At 46.5% G+C, this 26,883-nt stretch overlaps 1 protein-coding gene across 2 annotated transcripts in view; it reads right to left on the reverse strand.

Moving 5' to 3' along the window:
• Positions 1-26,883, reverse strand: part of Smoc1 (SPARC related modular calcium binding 1) — a 164,283-nt gene that overhangs the window by 38,367 nt on the left and 99,033 nt on the right. For both annotated transcript variants that reach the window (XM_041658828.1, XM_041658827.1), the window contains exons 4-5: positions 13,751-13,850; positions 11,659-11,706 (exon numbers count right to left, since the gene is read on the reverse strand). In XM_041658828.1, the coding sequence (XP_041514762.1) occupies positions 11,659-11,706; positions 13,751-13,850 (148 nt within the window). The remainder of the gene's footprint in view (positions 1-11,658; positions 11,707-13,750; positions 13,851-26,883) is intronic.

Genomic DNA, 26,883 nt, shown 5'->3' on the forward strand with positions numbered 1-26,883 from the left:
ACAGAACCTTCCAACCATCATCTCCGGGCACCTGGGCACCTGGTTTCTGACCCACCAAATAAGCACAGGTTTTCGTTTTGGTTTTCTTTTTTAATAAACATAGGTTCAAGGCTTGGGTCCAAGGTCCACAGCCGTTCTGCTTACTGGCAATCCTTGGAGAAGCACCAGGCCCCACACTGAACTTCCAGATCCCTAGGGGGACCTCACACTGGCCCTTGTTGACATCCGTACATGGCCTAACCTAAACCCCTCACTCTATCTGGGCAGCCGTATCATCTGTTACACATGCAAGATGCCTGCCTACTAGGCATCAGGACACTGGCGCTCTGTGGGTGTGCACAACCCTAAACTACCGTTGAAGGAGTTCCTCGGCTCCGTGCGTACTAACATTCTTATTTGAATTGCTTACTTTTGAGACTGGATTTGTGAAATTAAGCTCCTATCAAAGTTTTTAAATTAGATAAACCTTACAGTTCAATAACACGACAACTTTATTTTAAACCTTGGCAGAATAGAATATTTTAATAAGCATTTCACACACATGTACGCACACACGTACACACAGAGACATACATGTACACACATGTACACACATACATACATGTACATACACACATGTACACACATATACACCAAAGACACAGAGATGATAGTTAACACACTAATCATGTACAATGTCATTTATCATAGGAGGTACAAATAGACACAATGAAGGTACTTGCTTGTAATCCCAGCATTTGTAAAGCAAAGGTAGAAGAATTAGTACACATTCAAGACCAGCCTGTGCTACACAGTGAGCTTCAGATCAGTTAGGGCTACACAACAAATTCCTGTCTCAAACAAACAAACCCAAAGACCCCCCAAAATACCACTAAGTACCGGGAAAGGCTAAAATAGAAGACAGAAAATAACAAGTGTTGGCAAGGAAGTGGAGAAAATGGAACTCTTTGTTCACCGTTGGTGGAAATATACAACTGGGCAGCCATTTTGAAGAATGATTTGGCAATTTCTTTAAAAAAATGAACACCAATTAAATTTTCAAGGCCCAAATTCCACTCCTGGGAACGTATGAAAGAGAAATGCTCTAGGAAAGACATGTACACAATTGTAGTAGCATTACTCAAATATAGCAAATATAGAAGCTTTTCATTTGGATTTTTATATGTATGTATGTATGTATGTATGTATTTGTTGGGAGAGGAAGGCACATGTATGCCATGATGCCGAGTAGAATTCACAGGACAACTTATGGGGGTCTGTTCCCTCCTTCTACCATGTGAGTTCCAGGGAAATGAATGTGGGCTGCAGATTTGGCAGCAACCCCGTTACCCACTGAGCCATCTTACTGACCCAAAAAGTCTCAAAGTTTTAAGCAATCCAAATGTTTATCAACCAGTAAGCATACATATTATGATATGCCCATTTAAAGGAACACTATTCAGCAATAGAAAGGAATAAATACTAAAACATGAAAATATACACCTGATGACCTTTGAAAACACAATAGATAGAAGACAAGCTGTAACCCCTGCCTATGGTAGGACACATTTGGACAGCACAGATGTACAAAAGTCTGTGCCTCGAGAAGGCAAGCAGCTCCATGGATGCTGAGTCTGAGGCTGGGAACGGTTATAAACTATAAGAACTTCCCGTGCAGGGAGGCGATGGAAATTGTCTCTGGTAATATTTGAGTGACTCTAGGAATTTGTTAAATTCACTGGATTTTTACATTTAGAATGAGTGGGGTGTTTGTTTGTTTTTCTGCTTACATTTCAATAAAAGCTCTTTGAGCCAAAATGAGGGGGTGTCAGAGTCACTAGCGGAAAAAGCACCCAGTGGCAGCAGCTAGGTCATTGGTTAAATTGGAGAGGAAGATAACACACTCATATATTTTAAAGACATATATCTAAATCTCTGTTTACTTATGTATTGATAATTTTTTGCCTGGAGCTTATTCTGCTTGGTTTCTTTCTTTCTTTCTTTCTTCCTTCTTTCCTTCCTTCCTTCCTTTCTTTCTGAGCTCAAATAGATTTTATTCTCCTTGATTTCAAAATGACTTCCAGACTAAGGAGAGAGAGACAGAGATAGAGAAACAGTGTTTCAAACAGAGAAGGGTTTCAAACATAATATTTCTTATAGAGAGGGAGAAAAAATACAAATTAGAAAATAAAAATAAACAGACAAATAAGGCAAACAAGAGGATTCTTCCAGGGTGAGTTAGGACCAGCAACCACAGTCCCAGGATTCTATCTTACAGAGCTCAGTTTCTGGCAGGTGGCTTCCCGCCTCCCACCTGCACCATCAGCCAGGAAGGAGGAAGCCATCAGGCAGATGAAAGGAGAAGCAAGTTCCAGCACAAGCCAGGCCTCGGAGGCAGCGAGCAGCTTTGGAAACTGCCCAGCCCCAGAGCCACTGCCTTTGGCCTTCCAAGGTTGCCCAGCCCCCACTCCCGCCTTGTCCTTGCAGGTGCAGCCCCTGCATGGGCTCTGGGAGCCTATAAAGACAGGGGGTGTGTGTGACAGCACAATTCCTCCCCTGCGAGAAGGCCTGGCCCACGCACAGACAGCTGGAAGTCACTTCGACCCCCGATGACACCGTTCAAAGCCTCCTCTGTTTGGCTTTTTGATTTCTGATTGACATTCGCTGGCAAGGGGAGATAAATGCTGGGCTGAAGACAATGTTGATCCGCTCTGACTATTCTCAAGGAAAGACTTTTCAGAATAACAAACAAAACAAAATAAAAACCCCAAAACATTGGTGCGCTTAAGGGACTGAATAGAGCCCAAGAGATCCAGGGAAGCAGGCCTGGCCCTTTGAAGGGACTGGCAAGTCCATTGAGGAGTTAATTGTCCGGGTGTACAATGAGTTTATTCTGACCACATACAAAGAGCTTTCTCTTCCAGGTCCTTCAAAAGCAAGTGTGTCAAAGGGGCCAGAGGAGGAATCTGTATTAATGGCATCTCTTGGGGTTTCCCGAGGTGGAGTGTTGAGCAATCAGAAAAAAAAAAAAAAAATAGAAAAAAAAAAAAAAACAGCAACTTCCACAACACTCCCCACCCCAACTTGAGATTTGGAAGGTTCCTCAACAAGCCCAAGTTCCCTCAGATTCTGAACTCATCCCAAACCACTACTGCAATCCTCCTTTATTTGCTTTGACCACACCACTGTCTATCTCTTGTGGGAATAAACTAAAGCCTGGTATACCTAGAAGTTCTTGCTTGTGCAGGCACCAAACTTATGTGATTCAAGGTTCAGTACGGAAGTAAAGGTGACTTCTTCAGGCATCCTGATTACAGAAGTCTCTTAGGAAGCTGGCCTAGATCACACCGGGAAGGTAAAGAGCTGGCTAGTCTCAGCATCTCCGGAGAGGCATGGTGCCTGATTAATGGTGTTCTTTTAAGATGGATGAACGTTGTCCCTGTGCTGACCCATGAAAGCAGAAAGTGTCTGGGCACTTCAAACTCGCTCGAGAGTGAGAGGTCTATTTACAGAGGTTTCCATCCACCCAAACACTTCCTCTTCAACTTAAGAACAAGCTTAAAGCTGACTTTCACAAGCATTTTCCCCATACCCTCAAGTCATGCATCCCTCTGAATAAGAACAAAATCCCAAGGCTAGCTAAGAATGCATAGGAGAGATAGACAAGAAGAAAGGAAAGGAAGTTGAGGAGAAAGGAGGAACAGGAAGAGGCAGAGGAAGAAGCAGAGGAGAAGTTACCTGTAACACTGAGTCAGCTGAAGACCAGATTCACACAGATCTCAGAACTAACTTTTTAAAAACTTTTGTCATGAAAAGATGTGCTTAAATTTACGTAAACACAACGTCATATACCAGTTTCTATGAGGACTTCAGCACAGGCTAGGGATGCAGCTCGGCTGGTAGAGTGCTCGCCTTGCATCACAAAGCCCTGAGTTTGGTCCTCAGCACTGCATAAACTAAGTCTTTTGTGTACACCTATATCCTAGCACTAGGGAGGGAGAGGCAGGAAAATCAGAAGTTCAAATCTAGGCTAGGATACATAGGGGAAATCTACAACCAATCCCGCTCCCCCCCCCACCCCCGTATGGATGCTAAAGGATGACTAATTAAGTCATTCAAGATTATAGTACAAAATCAAGAAGCTGATATTGGCATGGTCCATCCTTATCCAGGCCTCAGCAGTTTCCCGTGCACCTGTCTGCATGTGTGCAGCTCTGAATTATGTTATCCATGTACAGATTCAGGTCACATCAGACTCATACAGAACGATCCCATCACCTCGAGGGCTACCATGGGCTTCCTCTCCTCTACACCTCACAACTCCTCACTTGTCCTCCACCTTATCATGTCTTGTCATTTCTAGAATGTTGTAACAATGGATTTGCATAGTATCTGATCTGAAATCAGCTTTGTGTGTGCGCACATGCGTGTTTGCAGGAGCACACTTTGCACAGTACCCTCAAGACCTTCTGGAGTTGCTGCTACATATACTGCTCAGTATCATCTGTACTGCCTATGTGACCAGGCTCATTTCACCTGCCGAAGGACATTTGGGTTGTCTCTATTTTGACATTATAGATAAAGCTGCTATATATTACATATGGGTGATTTTTGTGGATCCTTAAAATAAATATCTTAAGGATCTTTATTTCCTTAAAATAATTGGTCAGAAACATAATTGATAAATTAGGGTTAAGTATATGCTTAGATTTTTTTTTCCTCCAGTTAGGCATGGTGGCTTGCACCTCTAATCCCAGCTCTTAGAAGGCTAAAGCCATAGACTCATGAACCAAAGATTCATCCTGAGCTACATGGTTAGATTCTATCAAATGAACAAAGGAAAGAAAGGTGAAGGGGAGATGGGGAGAGGGAGAAGCGGGGAGGATTTTTCCAAGCATCTTCCATTGTGACTGTTCTATTCAAGTCCTCACCAGGAGGGAGGTAGCTTTGGTGTCACCTCTCCAGCACTTAGTATGAGGATCCTTCTTAACCCTTCTAACCGTGTCAGCTCACCGCGGTCTGCACTTGCGTATCTTATAACCTTGACCATCTTCCACAAGCTCTTAGCCCTCTGCAGGACTGCTTTGGTGACACATCTGTGTGTATACCCTGTCCACTCGTTCACTGAAAGCTTTTCTAACTGCTGAGTTTATAGAGCTGTTTGTATGTTCTCGACACAAGCCCTGCTTCCGGCATAAACTTTGCAAATATTCCCGCACATCTTGAATGATAAAATTTCTCACGAGGACTCTTTAAAAAGTTGTTACAGCTTTCCGTTCCACAGTTCAGACTATGATCCACTATGAATTAATTTTTTACAAGGCAGAACATTTAGGTTGAGGTTTTAAGAATTTTCCAATTTTTCTGTTTGTTGAGTTTTTCTATTTTTAATTAGCCATCTACACATGTGTCTGTGTTGGACAAGTGTCCACAGAGACCAGAGGACAGTGTCTGATTGGCTGAAGCTGGGGTTACTGGTGTTAGGAGGTACCTAATGCTGCAGGTGCTGGGAACTGAGCTCAGGTCCTCTGGAAGAGCAGCCAGCATCTTTCCAGCCTCTGTCTTTCTATTGTGTGTTTGGTCTGTGGATGCCAGTTGCTATAGTACCCTTGGCTGGGTGACCTGTCCTTCCTGCACTGAAGTGTCTTTGTCATCAGACATCTAGTTTGGTGTAGCTATTTCTTGGTTCTCTATTCTCCATTCACTTAGGTCTAGCTGCTGTCCCACCAACACCACACGGTCATAACTGTCACAGTTTTATGTCTTAAAGCAGATAAAAATTGTTCTGTCACCTTTTCTTTAAAAAAAATAAAGTGTTTTATCTACTCTGATCTCTTTCCTTTGCATGGAAATGTAATGATAAGCAGTTTTGCATCTCATCCCTTCCTTCCCGCAGGTACAGAATCAGCCCGGTGAGACCTGGGAATGACAGTGCATCTGCTGTCACTGCGGGAGCTGGGTGGCCCTCAGAGCTGGGACTAAAGAAATAATCCTGAGATACATCCAAGCTCATAGCCTCATTCCTGGCTGTCTCTGAGGTCATGTTCTCAACTTTGGACCTCACTCTGGACCAATGAGCAAGCACACTTACTCCCACTAGCCTGAGTTCTCTTACCTGAACCGCAGGGGCTCTGGGAAGAAGCATCGGCCAAAGCATGCAAGCATTTGTTAATGGTCTCTATTCGTTCCAGGCTTCCCCTCTCAGCAGAATGATAAAAAACAGCTACCAGTCAGAGCTGTTTGGAAGATGCCACCCACCTTCTCTTCCCTGGAGAAGTGGCTCGCTCTAAGAACTTAGAAACTGCTGGTCCCTTGAAGCTCCAAGTCCATTTGAAAATCGTCTCCATCACAAAAGGCCGAGAACCTAACAGACCGGATGTGGGTGAACCGACACAGTGAGGCTGGAGTTCTGAACATTTTCACTCACGACTATAGCCTCAGTGGCTGCAACAAACACAACCTAGAAAGCTCCAAATGAATATTCACCCAATAAAAGCAGCGTTCATAAGTACCAACAGCTGCTAATATCACCAAGGACTCAAACACGCAAGCGATTGTGAAGCCTTCCCAGATCCCTAAGTTCCGATTCCTTTCCAGTCCCTGGAGGTGTGATTTGACAGGGATTCAGCCATCTGGAGTAAGGGCTGAGCCATGAGGCAGGGGACTGAGACTGGGGCCAAGCAGGGGAAATGGGCAACTGTGGAAAGGAGACAGGCATTGTGTGTGCACGGGCATTCATGCTCATTTGTGATTTGTGCACACCATTTGAAACTGAGCTCTACAAAGCTGCCTTTTAACATACCCAGCTCTGCTAAGGTGGCATAGAGCATAGGACGCAGCAGCAACATGCATCCCCTGCATTGGAGATTGCATTTTTCTGTTCAGCAGGATAGTATTAGAGTGGGTATATGCAGATAATCGTTGCTTGTCTCCACTATTAAATTTAAACGCAGTACAGGTTAAAATCATATGCACATATCCCTCAACCAGGCTTAGGGAACTGGGGCACACCTCCTTCCGGTGTGCTCACTGCTCTTGCCCCCAACTGTGAGACCAAGGCTGAAGGCTGCAGTGTCCAATCTACCTGGGACCAACCCCTGCCCTAAATCACCCAGCTGTACATTCTGATCCACCTCGTGAGGGGCACAGGTACCAGGATGGCACCATTCTGCAGACCAGACTCCACAAGAGCATCCAAAAATAGAGACATAGACAGAGACCTTGGGGAAATAAATGTGACTCACTCCTTACTCAAGGCACACACTGTGGAGTGGCCAATAAGGGATTAGAGAGAACTCCCTGCCAACTAAAGGTGAGTTGGACTTTGGGAGGAGCTCTCTACCCTATTCCGAGACTGGCTGGACAAATACAGAACTCCCTAAAGGAAAATTTAAGAAGAGATTCTTCTTGGTTTTGCCTCTTAATCACTTTTGTTAAATAGCAAACTGCCAGACCTCTCAGAGAAAAATGAGAAAATTTTGGAAAGTTTTCTCTGACGACCCTCGTTTTTCACTTGCTGTTTGTCACAGCAGCATCAGTTCCAAGGACTCTGGGACTCTGAGCTGCGGGGAGGGGCTGGCGGCACTCCTGAGAACCACTAAAAGCCACTTTGCACATGCTGTCTGGGGTCCTCCCCTCCACCATCCTTTCTCACTCCCCAGTCCCTTCTGAGAGGCCGAGAATTGTCATCCTGGTACCGCACAGGCGGTGCAGCCAGGCAGCCCCCTGCAAGCACGCCTGCAGTTCTTCATATCTCAACCCCAAAAAGGGATGTCGGGAAAGCCCACAGGCTTCAACACAGGCTGCTCCTGAGCAATCGGCGGCAGGAAACACAGCCTGCTTCCCAGTCACCTGCACTTGCACTGCATCAGTGGAAACCTCAAACCAGTCCATCTCTCAACCCCGGCAGCCTTCAACTGTTGGAGCAGCAGAGCCTCCGAGCTAGAGGGACTGCCTGGGCTCCCCGTCCTCTCTTCAGATATACCTCCATGGTGTCAATAAAACACACACGAGTGTATGTGTGCACCAATGCCCAGACACACACTCACACACACACACTCACACACACACACACACACTCACACACACACTCACACACTCACACACACTCACACACATACTCACACACTCACACACACTCACACACACACACACTCACACACACTCACACACATACTCACACACTCACACACACACATACTCACACACACATACACACACTCACACACACACTCACACTCACACACTCACACTCACACACACACTCACACACACACATTCACACACTCACACACACACACATACTCACACACTCACACACTCACACACACACACACACACACTCACACACACACACACACCACCCCCATCTGTCTTCAAGGACCAGGACCAGAGGAGAAGCGGAGGGGGCAGCAGGATGGGATTGCCCCAGATCAATGGATATTTGAAACCCAAACACATGGCCCAGGACCCACACCGCATGTGTTAATTACCACACATGTGCCCATAAAGGAGTCCGTTAAATGCAAGGGGTACAAAGAACAGAGGGAAGAGGGGACATTCCAGGGGATTAAGTAAATAGTCTCAAGTTGTGACCCTCCTCCCCTCCTTGAGCACGTGCATCTGGGGAAGATAACAGTGCCCCCTCCCCCACTTCTTCCCTCGGGCCCCACACCTGTGAACCCAGACCCCCCAGCCTGGTCAGGCAGCAGTGACCTGCTGCCGCCTGGCCTCCCTCCCTCATGCTATCTCTTTGGTCTTTCACCCCCAGCTCCCTGCACCCTGCCTTTCTCCTCCTCTCCTTCCAAGGCCTAATTCCTGGCTGGCGACCAGACTCGGAGCGGTTGGTCACACAATGCATCTTTTCATCCTTTCCAGGCAGAGAGAACTGATCCTCCGCAGCCCATTAGTGGGGCATATTCAAGAGGGCAAGAGACTTGGGGGAAGAGAGAAGCTCTCCCATCCCTGCCTCACACCCACATCCCTCGCACCCACATCCCTCACACCCACAGACCCATGGCCGCACCTCCTTTCCAACCAAACCCCTTACGCTCCCAGGGGCCGGGACAAAGTCCTTTGGCTGGCAAGCCCCAACTCTAGAGAGATGCCTTCTGGGAGAAGCCACATGTGGGCATGGGCTCAGACAAGGGGCCTTTGTGTGGTCCCACCTGCGGCCCCGCAGAGCACATTCCATTCTTAAGTGAAGCTGAAAGAGGAACCTCTGCAGGTCGACACAGGATATTACAAATGCCCTCTCACACTCTGTCCCCATTCAAACTCGGCCTTCCTAGGCAGGTGTGACTTCAAGTGGCCTTTCCGACAGGTGGCCCAAACTTGCCTTCTCCATACCCCCATGGCAGACAAAGGAAAGCAGGTCCTGCACCTAAATTGATCCTCCAAGTGGAGGGGAAATGAGACCCCAGGGCAGAGTTCAGATCTCCAGAGGAGAGGGGGACCAAACACACCCCACTCACGTGCCACTTGCCCTGTTCTGTGCCTCCACAGAACCCTGCAGGAGGAAGTAAGGCAAGGAAGCGAAGAACTGGGAACTGATAGTAACTTCTCCCACTAGGTGAGCGATTCTCAACCCTGTGGACCCTTTGGTGGTTGCACATCAGGTAGCCTGCATATCAGATATTTACGTTACCATTCATAACAGTAGCAAAGTTACAGTTATGAAGTAGCAATGAAATAACTTTAGGGTTGGGGGTCTCCCCCACATGAGGAACGGTATGTATTAAAGGATCACAGCATTAGGAAGGTTGAGAACCACTACCCTAGGGGGGAGCTTTATTCTTTGCCTTACCCTGATGCCTCCTCCAGATCTGCTGGCTGACCCTGGTCCTAGGGGACAAAGGGTGTTCACTGCTCTCTCCTGAAATGCCATCTGCAGTCCACCTGCCCTCTCTCAGCTGGCTCAAAAGGTGCCGGGGTGACCACAAGCTATCTGTCATTGTTACCCGTGGAGGGCAAGGCCACAGCCCCTAGGAGAGCCCTTGCTATCTCCCAGGCAGCCGTTCTGGACAGCAGGCTTTATAAGCTTCTCGCCCCTCCCCCCATTCCTTTCAATGGGAAGGATCAGTTCTGATGGGTGGTCAGTTTCACAGGCCTGTCAACAGATTTTCTCAGCCAAGAGGTCCTCAGAAACAACCCAGAAACAAATGCGAGGCTCCTGGGGCATTTCATCCTGCGGCAGACAGAATGAAAGCAGCTCCTATGCCCAAACCCTCTGAGCACATGCCACTGGCAGTCCTGGTGACTTCAGGTCTCTACAGAGACATCCCTACCCCCATGCCCACTGTCCCACCACAGCAGCCCCGGTTGCATCCCCAGCTCTGGGAAGGACCAGGCAAGGTATCTGCTCCCTTCTTCCCACATTCCTTCTTCAGGGGAAGAGAAGCCACCCACCTGTGAGCCCATTGTTTTAGTCAGTGGTGATACCACCTTCCCCTTCTTGGAGGACCACAACGCAGGACAACAGCTCTGATCCTTAACTCCCACCCTCTGTGCAGTGGTAGAAGCCAGTGGCTGCCCTTGCCTCTGTGTGGCACACGGTGAACTGCACACTGGCTCAGAGTACCCTCCCCACTGAGGGACTCTCAGGAGCACGCAGCTTCCAGAGCATAGATGAGATGGGAAGCCCCCACTTCAGCCTGAGGTAGAGGGGAACTTGACAGCACCTGCACATATGACAAAATCGCTGTGTGCACTATCTCAGGAGCAGCAGTTGTGAGCCCTGGGCCTCACTGTCTTCCAAGCTAGAAGGGGCCAGGGCTGCAGGCCAGGGTCCACTAAACAGCCCCCAGACAAATACTAGCTGTATAAAATAGACGAAGCCAACTCAAAGAAAAATGTGGGTCCTTGTTAAAAGGAGAGGGTAAAATTGTCATTAGAAGTTTAAAACAGAAAGCTCTCTACCCCCTCTCTACCAAAGTCTCTCTCTCTCTTCTCTCTCAACTTGCAATAGTAGTGTTTAATTTGCTGTTTAGTGTTCTTCTAGGTTTAAACAAAAGAGTCAAACCCTTAAGCTTGCTATGGAAGCCAAATTGTAAACATCTTACAAACTACGTGATGCTTTGAGATAACAAGGTCTGGCAGCCAACACTCAGAGGACATGTGTCTCCTCGGCCATGTGCACGCCACCACCAAGGCAGCAGACACTCATGGGATATGTGTCTCCTTGGTCCGTGTACACACTACCATCCTCTTGCCATCAAAGCAACATGGTTAAGAATTTAAGGACAAGAAAATTGGCTGCATACCCATGAAGTCAGCCTGGTCTTCAGGAAGAGACTCTAGATGTATGTACTAGAACACACCATCAAGGAAAATGTCAGGAGAGGACACGAGTACCCTACCTTGATCCTCCTCTTCCAATGAATGCTGGATCTGTTGGTAGTTGGCCAACAGAACTTCCCAGAGAGCAGAGATCAATGGGGCGCTCCCATAAGGGTCCCTACCCAGCTCCATGCCCCACACTCTTGCTCCTTCCTCAGAAACAGTGACAGCTGGGTCATCACCACTGTCTGGGCCCTCCTTACCTCTAGTGCTTCAGGGAGGACACTGGAAACGTGAAAAGCGTTTCTTTGTCACCCCAGGCTCCTTCTCTCTCAGCTAAGAACCCCTGCTCACACTGGCTTTCGAAGCAAACGTTTAGACGAAGCATGGAACTCCACTCACCTTTTCTTCCTGAATTGCCCTGGCTCAAGGGCTTGTCGGTGACTGGACCTTGGACGAGAGAGGAAACAGAAGCACAACATTCAGATCGCACTGTGGTTGGTTTCCGTCAAACACTTGGCAAAGCCTGATGTCATGAGCACATGGTCATGTATATATGTATTGTATACACACCGGGGATATTATATACAAAGTTAGTGTGCACATGCATGTCAAGTGGGGTTTGTTTAACGTCAATGTCACTGATAACCCAGACTGTTTTGAGATGAACTATGATTCCCAGGTTCCCTGGAACCAATCTTGACCGGGTTTTTACAAAACTCAACATCCATGTAACTCAAACATTCCAGTGTTTGTCCTCCACTTATACACCCCTGCGCACCTCCTCTCCTCACCAGCTCCGTGCTCTGACCCATATCCAGTCACCAGGGACAACTGGTGAGACCCCCCTCTTACTGAAAATGCCATGATTGACACCCCTTGCTGGTCAGGGCAGGAAATCGGCGATTTTCCATCTGCGTTAAGTAGAAAATTGTTGGCCCAATTGTACTGAATGGGCCAAACAGTCTGAGGCATGGAAACAATTTTCTAGACAAGGCCTGTTCTTCAAGGAGGGGGGCAACCTGTATGCTGGCCAAACGTTTGCCCCATCTCTTCTGCGATGCCGCGTGCCCGCATCATCCAGGACTGGCTCTGTGGCGCCTGCCTTCTCCTTAGAGCCCAAATCAAATGTGCAAAGACAGAACCCACTCCACAGAAAGACCTCTGTGGAGATCCTGCCCATGAGAGGAAAGTGAGAATCCTGACTGTCCTGGCCCACATTACACTCCTTCTCCATGCTCTAGATTTGTGAGGATTCTGTTATCCTGAAGGGGGCTTGTGTCTAGTACATTTGTTTGCTTTAAATAAAGTGTTCCAGGTCATTTGCAAGGAGGACCAAGTCCTGCCCTGCCCCTCCTCGCCCTAACCCAATTAAGGTTTCCAGTTTCTGTGTAAACCACAAATAAAGTAAACTTCCCTTTTGGCCTGTAAATTTTGATCCCTAACATACATTCTTACATACAGTCCTATTGCCTGTACCACTTGCTTTCCTTTTTAAACAGATGGGCCAGGTTTGTTTTTTTTAAAAAAAAAAAAAAAGAGAGAGAGAGAGAACAAATTTTATTTTAAAAATTTAAAAACCAGGGAAAACTTACCATAGATGAAGGGCCTCTGGAACTACATTTTAGCATAATGTTTAATACTTTGCTTGCACTTAAAATTGGGAATAAGTAAAATGCAAGCCCCACACATAGTGGATGGGTTAAAAATGCCTGTTTTGAGGGTGACCTTAAGGAAGTTACTAATGAGGGGGAAACATGGGGCTTGTGTGGATCCATAGCCACAAACACATAAAACTGACCTAACAGCAAACTCTGTAAGCTTACAAAGTTGGGAGCAGAAACGTAATCTTTTCTATGCTACAGATTAACCCAATGGATGGTTATCAAACTTGCCTGATTATCAGAAAGGCTTCATAAGAACAAAGGATGTCAGATCCATTCCAGATCTAGTACCCACTAATCTATACAAGGAGATGCTAGGACACTTGGTTTCTACAGACGACCAGCCAGACACATGGTTCACTGTCAGGACAACCTTCCACTGCTGTGCGGTACAATGTTCAAGGATGGCACAGATGTGGGAGAGAAGCTAATACTCTCCTTGCCTGTGTCCATGACAGACATCACTAATCAATCACCGAAACCTTTGGTGTTGAACTCTCACATAACTTCAAAACCATACCAATAATACACTTCAAGGCCCACCGCAGGCAACAAAGAACAACAAAATCCTAGATGTATGTCATCTCAGATCTAAGGGGCTATAGCCAATACTTAGAAGAAGAATGCTGGACCAGAAACAAAAACTCAAAATAAATAAACATACACTGATAGACACTCTTCACTGAGCCAACTATGGAGAAAGAAGAGTGGAACCTTCTGACCTGGGCTCGTTTCCCACACCGCCCTGCTAAAGGTTTGCCTATAAGATTGAGGGCCCAACCAAGTCTCTCTTCAGCCCTTTCCGTTCCTCCCACCCCTTCCTACGGTACCTGAACATACAGGAGTTTTATTCTGCACAGAAGAACCACTGATGGGCTTCCCGTCCGGGGTGACACACCAGCAGTACCCCGTGTAAGTGTGGCACTGCACCTGTTCAGAAGAGTGGACAAGGAGGAGAGTCGTGAGTCTCGGGTCACACTCAATCATCCCTTGCTGTGTGGCCAAGCATCTGAGCATCAGAAAATCTCCTCCCACCTCCCACTCCCACGTCTGTCCCAGGACATCTCTCCCAGGTGGAACAGACAGGTGGACCCAGCATTGATGTCATGTTTGCTTTATGATCCTTGCGTGCAGCCCACAGCAATTACCTGCTTCTTTCTCATGACTCCAGTTAGCATCTGATAGCCTATGGAGAAAGGTCCACTGTGGTTCCCTTGGGATACATTTCTCCAGTTCCCATACTTTCCCCCCAGAGCTGACATATGCTCTGTATGCCATCCAGCTGTAAAACCGCCCGAGCCGCAAACTAATCTGGCAACTATCTGTGGCAATGTCACCATTAGGGATTGATGGGGCCTTTCTTGAACAAGTAGAGACAAACACTAAGTTTTTTGCTCATAAGTAACACAGTGAGGTAAGCAACATAAGCCTGTCCTGTGAGAACACAGCTCTCCCAAGACAAGCACCGAGCCCCCTTGTGCCTGCAGGATTTTCTGCCAGAAGCCCAGCTTCTAGCACCACGGGGTGATCCTCAAGCCTGTAGGATCAGAGCAGCAGTCTGGGAATGGTTAATTAAAATGAGGCCTTCTTTCACTCTCCCAGAATAGCTTCCGATATCCTCCAACAGCTGTTACCTTACCCACCTTCTCCCATCCTACCCACCGCCCTCTTGCGTCTGTTTTCTCTGCAGAATTACTAACCATCTATCAAGACAGACTACCTTGCATAAAGCTCCTCTGTGGTTCACTTTTGGGCTCGAGATAAAGATTAAACTAAATTCCATGACACTTAAAGGACCCTAACAATCTGTCCCTGCTCATCCTTCTGGTGTCATTTTTACACCCAAAGCCCCACAAACACCCTCCACTTTGGCCACAGTGAGCCCTTTGATATTCCCAAACACAGCCTCATTTCTCTTGGTTCTGAGCCTTTGTTGGGCCCCAACCATTCCGTTTATCTGCAACACCGGCTCAGGCCGCCTCTTCCCAACCTTTTCCTCATCCTTCTGCTCCCCTCCATGATACTCAAAGCCAGTCTTGCTTTCTCCAAGCCCTTCCCATGGCAAGCTAGTGAGCCTGAGCCGCTGTTGATCTGGCAGGTCCATCTTGCCGCTCTAGATTAAAACCTCAACGACTGCAAAGTCATTCTTTCAGAGTCCCCAGAATCTAGTATGATGCTGACATCTACCGCAGGTGACTGATGGATTGAATGAAGGCCTGGACTCCCATATTTCCTCCATTCTCGGTCTCCCATTGACTCTAAAATGCAACATCAATTTAAAAGGCCACACCACATTAAGTGTCTATCTCAAGGATAAGATGTGTGCCCATTGTAAAGATATTAAAATGGGGAGGGGTGTCATTTGGGATCAAGGACATGTTGAAATTGAGGCCAGGCAGTGACTGCGTACAAACTGAGGGGGGAGGGATGGTAAAAGGAGAATGCAGACAGCTTGGTTGGGAGCCAGAAGTTATCACTAAGGCAAAAAAAAAAAAAAAGCTATGGAAAGCTTGTGTGGGTATCAGACACAGTAAGTTCCCCCTGCCAAGTTGTTTCACCCAGAGCCTGTCCACAGGTGTCAGGGTAGAACAAAACAGTCTCTTATTCCTACAGGTAACACGGTTGCTGTCGAATGGAGCACTCGCTCACATCTCTGCAGGGACGTTGTCTAGCGCACGAACCCAAGCCACATTCTGCTCCTTCTTCACCTTATAGCACGATGACACCCGAGATGCTCACTCACCATCAACGTCACAGCCTTGGTAGCACTATCCCAGTGAGATTACTGGTGGAATAGAAAGAAATCAAGACAGGCCAGGGATCAAACCCTCGTCTGGCCCGTTACAGACAAGGTGCATCACCAGTTCTTAGAGCCTCCTCTGTATACTGCGGGCAATGACTGCCTAAGCTGGGGGCCCTGGTGAGGTAGTCTTACACCTGGCACGGGGTGAAGGCTGGAGTGGCCACAGCAGTAATTTTGTTCTCAGTCACGCCAGGAACACCTGCCAGGTGTCTCCCCAAGGGCCAGACCGCCTCCAGTAACCTCCACAGGTGAGGCTGGAAAGTGCCTCTGGAAACTTGGCTTCACTGCAGATCACATAAGCCCTGCAGGGGAGGCTTCCTAGAGCGCATTCCTACCCAGAGGCCGCATTGAAATGGGACTAATGGGATCTGGCTGGCAGCTTCCTCCACTTCGGCCAACAGTCACCTCTGGGGAACTGTCCCAAGGCCTGAGATGCCCAGCTGACTCCCTCCTAAGCACTGGAAGCCCACTGCTGAGGCTCTCACATAAGGGCTGTGCATCAAGCAGCATTCAAGGCCGTGCCTCAGGCCGGATGCTGTGTGTTGCAATATGGTTGAGCATGTGCAGAGTTCCGCCTGAGGTTACTGGGGCAGAACCGGACACATGAATAAAAGGCAAAGCTCAGAGCTGTGTTTCAGGGGACACTATTTGACCTCAGGGCCCAAGGGTCCACAGGCCACATTCTTACTCAGTGTACCCATTGTCTGCCTGTGTGCACATGGGCACAGCTAGCCAGTCCTCTAGCCAGGCCCACAGAACCAAACACAATCCTTTCTCCCCCAGGTCCTCAGCTTTTTCTTCCCACCACACTACAAGGAAAAGACACACACACACACACAAACACACAAACAAACAAAATCACCAAAATCTTCAGGCTGGGAGTTGCTTCCAAATTCCATAACAAGCGAATGAAGAATGCTGCCCCATTCCTTTGAGGTCTGGGGCATAACCCAGCTGTGTTAAAAGGAGGTGGCAGGAGGGAGCAAAATAGGACCCAAGGACTCTAGTGGGGTCTCAGATTGAGGGACTCATTGAGGTAGCTCAGCAAGACCTCTTTGCTGAAGGAACCCTAAGGCAACTGATCACCTATGATTCAAACCGAGAGATTTTAAGTTGCCTTGGAGTGTTTTTCGATGTTTGCAGAACAGAAGCTGCGGGGGGGGGGGGGAGGGGGGAACAGTCTGCAGCTATCCCGTCAGTCTAAGCTCGGATAGCTGTGTGTATTTTAAAGGGGGAGATAATAGTAATAACAGCCATCTCAGTTGTCGGGGAGCTGATGGTGTAATATGAATGAAGGACAGGACCAGTGGAACTTAGCTGTTTCAGGCTGCGTGGTTACAGAGCTTGCCCTGGAAGCACCAAACATGAAGACCAGAGTTCTGAGCCCCAGCACTGGTGTCCATAGGTGGGGAGGGCAGCCCATCTGTAATCCGAGCCCTCTGAAGGCAAAGTCAAGGAATCCCAGGGCAAACCGGCTAGCTAGACTAATTGTATCCGTGAACTCTGGGTTCAACTGAGAGACTCTGCCTTGATGAATAAAATGGAGAAGTGGCCAAAGAAGACTCCCAACTTCAATATCAAATCTACACACACACACACACATACACACACATACACACACACACATACACACACACACACACACACATACACACACACGCGCGCGCGCACAAGCAGGCATATGTGCCTCACACACAGACATAAAAAGAAAAAAATACTTAGTTGTTTATTCTAATATTTAATATATATATGTAAACTACCCATTCATTTTAAAAGGCCAGAACCGAACTGGTGAGAACCAAAGAGCACACTCTGACCAGTGTGTGGGGAATGAGGGATCTGAAATCAGCAAAGTCTGAGGAAGTTTGGGCAGAGAGGAAGTTTACTTTAAATAGAAATAGTTGTTTGATGCATTCAGCCACTCTCTTGGTAAGTCCTTGATAGGAGAATTATTTATGCAAATTTTCAACTCCTTAGTAACATCCCAGGAAGTAAGAATCCTGGTCCAGGGAAACGCATAAGTTCTATTGAACTGCAAGTTAGCTAGACACAATCAACACACAAAGTGTGCCCGGTCTAGCTCCCCTTGCAAATTTATAATTTAACTTAGTAACTAATACTCTGTCTCTTGACCTGTAACGAACAGGATATGCCCAGGCCAAGAGGCATTGACAAGGCCAGTGGCTATTTCTAGTACCTTGTCATAGAGTTGTCAAAACTCAGACTGTCAGAAAATGGCTCCCAGCCCTCTCTAGAGTATCCTGCAGAGGCTGGAGTGTCAGCTGGAGGGTCCTTCTTTGGGGACAAAGTGTACGCCATCCAAAATAAGGCTACTTTCTGCTTCTGCTGCCAGGGTCCTGTTGGATATAACGGGTTCCTCCAGCAACTTTAAAACACTGTGCTCCTAGATAAATAGGTTCCATCTCTGACTCATGTGCTTTAATATCATTGGCAAAAAGTCTTTTTACATAAACAGGCCAGGGGTATACTGCAGTTCAACCTCCACCCAAATGAAGACAAATCTGAAATTATTTTAAGCCTGCGAATCATCAACATTAGTCCAACTCCTGACCACCCAGCGAGAGTGTGGGAGGCCAGCACTTCCAACAAAGGCAAATGAGTGACCAGCGGGCAGAGAAAACACCAGCTCACAAGGACAAGTGGGAGGAGAGTGTGGAGAAAAATAGAGAGGCAGATGGCAACCGACACCCCCAGGTGCCAAGCCCCAAGTGGAAAATACCACCTTCGACTTTGACAACAGCTTGTCAGTCCCTAGTGGTCTCTGCATCTCCTCATTTGGGCCTCAAAGTTACTCTCTTTGGAAAGCCTTTCACGGAAGAATTATTTATGTAAATTTTCTAACTACTAGTAATAGCCCAGGAAATTAGAGTCCTGATATCCCGGTCTTCGTAACATTTCAGAAACCAAGGAACAGGAAAAACCCTCAGAGTTCACCAATCTAACCCAAACATTTTACAAGTGAGGATTCAGAGAGGCCCAAAGATAAAGAGGTGTGGCTCTCATCCCTACTCCAGTCTAGGGGGAGAAGGAGAAAGGAGGTGTTTATAGATGCTGAGGTCTAGGGACTTGAGTCTTTTTTTGCCTTGTTCTTTGCCAGGGAGGCAGATGGGGAAGTGATTCTCATAGAGAGGATAGCTGGATAGAAGCATTCCCTCCAGGATGGTTCAGAGGGATTTTATGGAGGTTGGTAATACCTTGGGACTTCCATGATGTCTTAGTTAGGGTTATTATTGCTGTGATGGAACACTATGATCAACAGCAACTTGGGGGAAGAGATAATTTATTTGGCTTATATATCCCAAGCCACAGTCCACGAGGGAAGCCAAGGTGGGACTCAAATTGGGTAGGAACGAGGAAGCAGGAGCTGATGCAGTGACCACGGAGAAATGCTGCTTACTAGCTTGCTCCTCATGGCTTGCTTAGGCAGCTTTCTTAGAGAACCCAGGACCACACAGTACCCAAAACCCCTATCAATCACTAATTGAGAAAATACCTACGGCCCAACCTTACAGAAATATTTTCTCATTTGAGGCTCCTTCCTCTCAGATAACTATATCTTGTGTCAAGTTGGCATAAAACTAGCCAGCACATATGGCCACTGGCCACCAGCTCTTCTTTGGAAGCTTCTCAGGAGCCTGGGACCTCACCTTCCAGAGAAGCCTTTGCTGTTGGTCTTTCTGCCTTGATTCCTAACACACACCCACGTCTCTGGGAATCTACTCCTTCTGGAGCATGCCCACTTCAGCAGTGCCAGGAGACTGCTACCAGTGCCTTTCCTTCTGCCTTGCACGTATGATAAACATGATTACTATGGAATGTGAATAGGAATTGCCAGAGACAATGGTGTTATCTGGTCAAGTATTTTTTTGAAATATTGAGGAAAACTGGGTCAGGAGACTTTGCCACTGTACAATTTCTCCTCGTTTTAACTTGGTGGATACTTCATCTGTACAAGGAAGATCATGTTTGTAGCAATTCCTAATCGTCTTGAAGCAGGGGCTTCCCCTCTGATCTTTGTGTTAGAAGCCTTTGATGGTACCAGTGTTCTGATCGATTTTTAGTGGCCAAACTAAATGAACCATGGTGTAATGAACCATGGACCTTGGCTTCATGTCTTTGTTGTGCCCAAATCCTACTTCTTACATTCCAGATATTAGGTCATCGTTGGATTCTCTATTTAGAATACTTTGCCTCCAACAAGCCCCCTCCCCCCAAAAGGGTTTTCTCAAATTGTATCTCTTAAAATCCACCTTGAATTGCCTCACAACTTCAAGGACAAGTTACTGGGATCTCTTCCCACACACCAGACCTTCTCACTCCCAACCCCCCTCCCAACTATCTCCTGTCCCTCTTCTGTAAGATGGAAAACAAGGACTATGTGTGAAGAGTTGGTCTGGACACATCATCTTGAACTTGTGATGATGGGATTACTCTGGTGGGTACAGGCATCTTCTACAAGAAAAGAGTTGAACTGAACTTTTGACAGTGGAAATATGACCGCTTTTCCTTTTAATCTGCTTGTTGGTCCAAATTGCTTAGCACTTTACTCTCAGAGATCCAGCTATCAAACAAGGCACCATCCAGTAGGTTACCAAGAAGACAAAGTCCTCCCAGCAGCAGGGCCTATAAAGCGCCTAGCACCGTGTTGGTGTTGGGATATGCTTGGCCCATGTCAATTTTGTCCTTTTCCCTTCCCTTTTGACGGAAAAGATGCAGACTACAGCCTCAAAGTGCAAGCTATTCCTCGGCGGTAGACATGGTCTCTGACTCTGTGCCAAGTCTAGGGAGGATTATCCATTGGGGAACGAGGAATTCCACCAGAATTTAAGGGAAGAAGCATGGAGTGTGATTTCAAATCCTTCCAAGTATGGGAGTCATTGCTGACCCCATTTTTAGTGAGTTATGATATGTAAAGGCTGCCCACAGGACATTAGTTAGAACAAGACAATGCCACTCTCCCCCAAGTTTCTAAGAATAGCTGAAATCCTGGGTCTAGTGTGTGTGTGTGTGTGTGTGTGTGTGTGTGTGTGTGTGTGTGAGGGGGGTGTCAGAAGGGCCATGCAGATGGGACTCAGAAGAAAGAAACTTGAGGAAAGAGACACAAATCCCTACAGCATGGAAGTGGGTTGTGGAGTTAAGGGCTTTGTCCAGAGCAAACAGGAATATTTGTTGGCTAATGTCACAAGACATAATGGTACCCATCTTCAAATCTACCTGTGGAAATGAGATTCTGTGACTCCCATAGACAGAAATGGGGCCATGTGCTGGAAATCATAAACAGAGAGCTCCCAACTCAATACGAAGGGCTTGCCTGTGAAGGCCACTCCACTTGAGAGCAGCTCAACATGCATTATGAATTTTGTCATTGAGGTAATAAAAGTTCCTGCAGCAGATGACAAGCAAGCAGAAGGTGGATGCTGCTTGGTGTATATCAACAAAATGGAGCCATGAGTAGTGGGTGATGGGAGAGAACAAAGACAACAAAGACACCGCTGCGGTCCCCTTTATCTGAACAGATCTAGGATTCTACAAACTCTTGCAGCTTAGAAAAGATGTGGATTTACAACTGACACTCAGTTGGAACTGTCGAGACTGCTCTTGCTGGTCCATAGTGAAGGATCTTCCTAGGTACATTTTCCAGAAAGTTTTGAACACATCTTTCCTACAGCCACGTAAAAACATCTTCTAAAACAGCACACTGGGAGTTCAGGGACCTGAGAAACTTCACTCTTTCTAGTCTTGCTGCTCTGTTCAGTGCCCAGAACGGTCCACAGTTTGTAAACGGCCAATGTATACCTTTTACTCGTTTAAATTCTTTTGCATTTAGCAGGGAACTATAAAAAATGTTTGTACACTTCCAAAATAACCAAGAAGAAAACCTCTCATGTGTAGGGCTTTGTTCCGGTCAGAACTGACCCATCTGGCGGGTGATAGGCCAAAGGTGAGCTGCAAAAGCGAGAACTCCTTCAGTATTCTCATGGCTGACTCAACTTTCAACTAAACTTTTCTGCTGGTTTTCTGATCTTTCTCTCCTTTCACACAGAAAAATTCCAGTACCTTCCTAGCATATTATGTGAACTCACAGTAAAGCAGCAATAGCCCTATTGCTGTTAAGTGTGTGAGAGATGATGGCTTTACCTAGAACTTTCTTGACTAGGTCCTGACTAAGGGCCTGATCTGTGTGAATCTAGCCACCTCACTGAATGTTAGCCACTACCTCCTAAAATCCTAAGAACTGAAGGCTAACTCCTCTGAGGTCATCAGTTTAACCCCATTCCTCAGCCCCTGAGGGTAGGTAGCACCATATCCTTATGGGATGTTCATGGGGTCTCTGTCTGCCAGCGTCCCCAAATAAGAAGTTAAGGCTTTTTGAGCCTGTCTCTCCATCTATGCATTTCTCAACCTGCAAAAAGCTCTCCCCTATTTTGAGTCAGAATATTAATATATATGAATATAAGTACATATATATATACATATATATAAGTACATATACAATAGATAGATAGATAGATAGATAGATAGATAGAGAGAGAGAGAGAGATAGATAGATAGATAGATAGATAGATAGTATCTTACCTCTGGGTCGCCTCTGGGGCTATACCAAAAGTTATTGTCATTTACAGACAAAGATGTGACAATGTCTCTCATACATCCCTTTGCCCATCTTCTTTTCACTTATTCCTGGTTCTTCTCACCTCTGCACTAAACATCTCTGATTTCACCGAGTATCATTCATGTGACATGACTTTGTGGTTCCCCCCCACCCCCCGCATAGTGCTCCCGAGTGTGCCCTAGTTTGGCAACATTGTGGAGACAGTGAGGAGCTGAGCTCGAATCAGGTCACTTTGGTTGGAATACGGACTCTACCGCTTGCAGGTCGTATGACCCTAAGCAAACTACATGGCTTCTGTGAGTGTCAGGTTCCACATCTCTAAGACACGACGGTAAGAGTACTGGCCTCATGGGTTGTAGTGAGGATGGAATAAGTCACTTTGTTAGGCATTTAACACAGTCTGGCACAGTATATGAGTAAGAAAATCGTACGGTGATGGTCGCTGCTGTCTGAAAAAGAAATGAGAGTAGAGAGTGACTAAGGACCCCAGTCCCACACAGATCCTCTGCACCCCACAAGCACTGCAAAGGCTAAAGAAGTAGGTAGCTTCCATCTTCCTTTTGCTCCCAACTCCAGCCCCCCCACAGAAGAGCAGCTGAAGATACCTCCCAGGGAAACCTGCTGTTGCTTTCACAGTAGACAAGTGATAGAAGGGAACTCCCCAATAACTCTGGGGAGCTCTGTTGCCAGTCAGAGAGCTCCCAGACCCTGCCTGCTTGCCAGTCTGAAGAGGGTGAGCAGCCAGGTCTGATGAAGAGAACAGGGCAGAGGCTAGAACAGGCAGGTCCCACAGAACCAAGTGGACACAGTTCCCCAAGCACAATGCACGCCCCCATCTCCTTGGTCTCTCTGCACAACCCTGCTCTAACAGATGTCCAGGAATGCCAGTTCTCCACTGAAAAGATGAAGGTGGTGGCTTCTACCCTATCTGGAGGATTGGGCAAACCCTTGCTACACAAGAACAGATCAGACACTGCTCCTGTTACCACTTATAAATATTACCGTACTGCGCTTCTAAGTATGAAACTTAGATAGCTTACAAGTTATGTGCTACCTAGAGCTCATGCACAAAGATGAAAGAGAGACTGACTTCAGAAAGCTGGCTGCTGCCTGCTTCTCACCAAAGCCTCAACTTTGGCATCTTCCCAGATCTCCATGTACTAAAGACCTTAGCAAGCAATGCAAATGCCAGGGTAGAGAGAGGAGCCACCGCAAGCCTCATGCTCCGCTTGAACAGGCAGCAACATGTCTGTCAGTTAGTCTCTATTGCTGTGATGAAATGCCATGACCAATATCAACTTATAACTCTCAGGTCTTATTCCATCCCTGAGGAAAGTCAGGGTAGAAACTCAGGGCAGCAACCTGGAGTCAGGGACTACAGCAGACACCACAGAGAAGTAGTGCTCACTGGAGTGCATCCATGGCTTGCTCAGCCTCATAGAGAGCTGGGCCCTACCGCATCAACCATCAGTCAGGAAAATAAACCACAGACTTGTCCACAGACTAATATGTAGGGACATATTCTCATTGACATCCCTCTTCCCAAATGATACTAGCTTGTGTCAGGTTGACAAACTAATCAGAACAATGTCCCTCAAAGGCACCAAGCCTTGCTGTAACCAAAACACTTGCTAATTTAAATAGAAATCTCTTCTCTGCTAGTAGATTCAAAGAAGAAAGAATTAGCTTAATAATAATGAGGTCTCTTAAAGATACATGGTCAAGGTTGGTGTCTCCTGCCCTAATTTGCCTCTCTCTCTCTCTCTCTCTCTCTCTCTCTCTCTCTCTCTCTCTCTCTCCAGATGCTTCCCTTCCCTTGGAAATACTAACCCAAGAATACTGGTATTGACATAGGATCTTGGACCACAACACAGGCTACAAGTTTTAGAGCATCCCCATCCTAGATGCCCAAGCCTGAGGTGAAGAGCTGGCATCCACCCTACACATCCCACTCTCACTTGCAAGGGAAGGAGAGTGTTTCAAAGGTCACTACAGCTGAACAACAGCAAACATGAAGACCAGTAAAACAAGCCAAAAAGGAGGCCTCACATTTATGGCCAACTGGTCCTTGACAAGGACAGTGAGATAACTGAGGGAGGACAGCAGTTTTTTCATTATACAGTCCTGAGGTCACCGAACACACACATGCAGAACAGTGAAGCTGGGTCCCGACTCCCCCACACTAACAAACTTAAAAGAGATCAGAGGCCTAAATGTAGGAGCCAAAGTAATAAAACTTGCATAAAATGGAAGGGTAAACCTTTGTTGCCTTGGATAAGGTCATGGTTTCAAAGCTACGACAACAAAAGCATAAACAAAAGAGGAAAGATGGAAGGAAGGGGGAGGGGAGGAGTCAGTTAATTAATCTTAAATTGTATACATAGAATGCATAAATACTCTTACAACTCAATACTAAAAAGACAACTGGCCTGAGAAATGGGGACAGGAACTGAGCAGACATCATATATAACTGAAGAGACTCAGCACTAGTTACTGGGGGAAAAGAGGAGCATAACAAGATACCAAGTCATAGGAAACCGTGACGGTACCAAGTATAGGCAGAGAAGTGAATGTCTTCAGGTGTTGTTGGGGGGACGTAAAATGGTGTGGCCACCAGAGAAAACACCCTGGTGATTCCTCAACAGCAGGAGCAGGAGGAAGTGAATGACCCAGCAATTCTATTTTTAGGTATGTACTAGGATTCCTGAAAGCACATGTCACATAAACAGGCACGCCAATGTACACAATAGAGTTATTCATAACCTCCCCACAGTCAAAACTACTCAAAGGTACTGATGAATAAACAAAAAGAAATGGGGTACCATATAATAAAAGAAAATGGATGGACCCTAAAACAATGGGCTGGTTAAAAAGAAACCATTAAAAAAAGAACCACACATTATATGAACTGTCCAGAACATGCAAACCCTAACGATCTAAGGTAGATTAGTGGCTGTCGAGGGTTGAGGAGAGGGCTTGTGCAGGGCTGTTAAAGGGCTGGGATTTCTTGGGTGATGGGGATGTTCTGGCAATAGATGGGGGCAATGGTTGTGCAGCCCGGTGACTACACTAAAAATCACTCTGCTGTGTGTTTTAAAGAGATACGTATTACAGTGTGCAAATTGCATCTTAATAAGCCTTTTTAAAACAATAGGAAGTGAGACTACAGATCACTTCGCCAACCTCTAGACCAGCTCAACTCTCTTAAATCACAACTCATCGATTTGGGAACTAAAGTGGGGGAACAACTAACATCTGTTTAGTAGTGACTATGAATATACATACGTATACATTATTCATGTGTAATGTTGGGTTTCTTGGAACAAAAGCAATACAACAACCACAAAAAAAAACACATTTAAAACAAGTCTTATCCATAAATGTTCAAATTATAACCATTACAATTTTCTCATTGAACATTTAACCAAAAAGAAAGGCAACAACTTGCCTAACACTAGGTCCACGTAGCATTTGAATGTTTACCCGTGGGAGAGAAGGAAGGGAGGGTCAGACAGACAGACAGACAGACAGACAGACAGACAGACAAAGTTAGCATTCTACCTGGCCATAAGGCTCAGATCTAATGCAGAGCGCCACCCACTTTTAAGAACTGGTTTTGTCTGGGGCGCCCAGGGATCTACCTGTGGCTGGAGAGGCTCTCGAAGAGCCAGCTTACCGACACACTCTGTTCTCATCACTTAGCTATGGCATTGCTACATATGGTTTCACCCCAGCAAGACAAAAGACCATTGCCTCCAGACTCTGAGGACTTCGAAACTCAACAAAGATTGGGTAAATCAGGGCTGGACAGATACCTTGGTGGTTAAGATCACTTGTTCTTTCTAAGAGCCCTGAGGTGGTTCCCAGCACCCAAATGACTGTTTTTATCCAGCCATAACCCAGGTCCCAAAGAATCCAACACTCTCTCTCTGACCTTCAAGGGAACTGGGCATACATATGACACACACATACATGTAAACAAAACATTCATACATGTCTTTTAAGAAGTAAGACTAGACATGTCCTGTCCACAGGGAGACTAATCACTCCAGACTGTCAGTGTTTAATCAACCAGGTAAATAAAGGCTCACAGTGCATGGGATGGATTGATATCTCCACTAGACTCTAACAGTCCGGACGATGAGAGGCCACAAGGTAAAGCAAATTGTTCCTGGAATGAACTGGTCCTGCAACAGGTCTCTAGGAAGAACGTTCTGTACCATGGGAGTGGCTGAGAGTGCTAACTAGGAAGAACTCTAGGTCCTCAAGTGTCGCATCTTCTGGTGCTGAAGAAATCACAAGGGAACCTGCTCTCTTCATCAAAGAGTCAACAATTTTCTGTTTGGGTTTCCAACTTCAGAATAAAGCAATTGTGGGTTGGAGAGAAGGCTCAAGGGTTAAGAGCACTGACAGCTCTTTCAGAGGACCTGGGTTCAGTTCCCAGCACTTACATGGCAGCTCACAACTGTTTGGAACTCTAGTTCCAGGGCAAAACACCAATGTGCATAAATAAAAAATTTTAAAAA

The sequence above is a fragment of the Microtus oregoni genome, unplaced genomic scaffold (genome assembly GCF_018167655.1).
Source record: "Microtus oregoni isolate MIOR12 unplaced genomic scaffold, Mior012 000009F_ref0000495, whole genome shotgun sequence".
NCBI lineage: Eukaryota > Metazoa > Chordata > Mammalia > Rodentia > Cricetidae > Microtus > Microtus oregoni.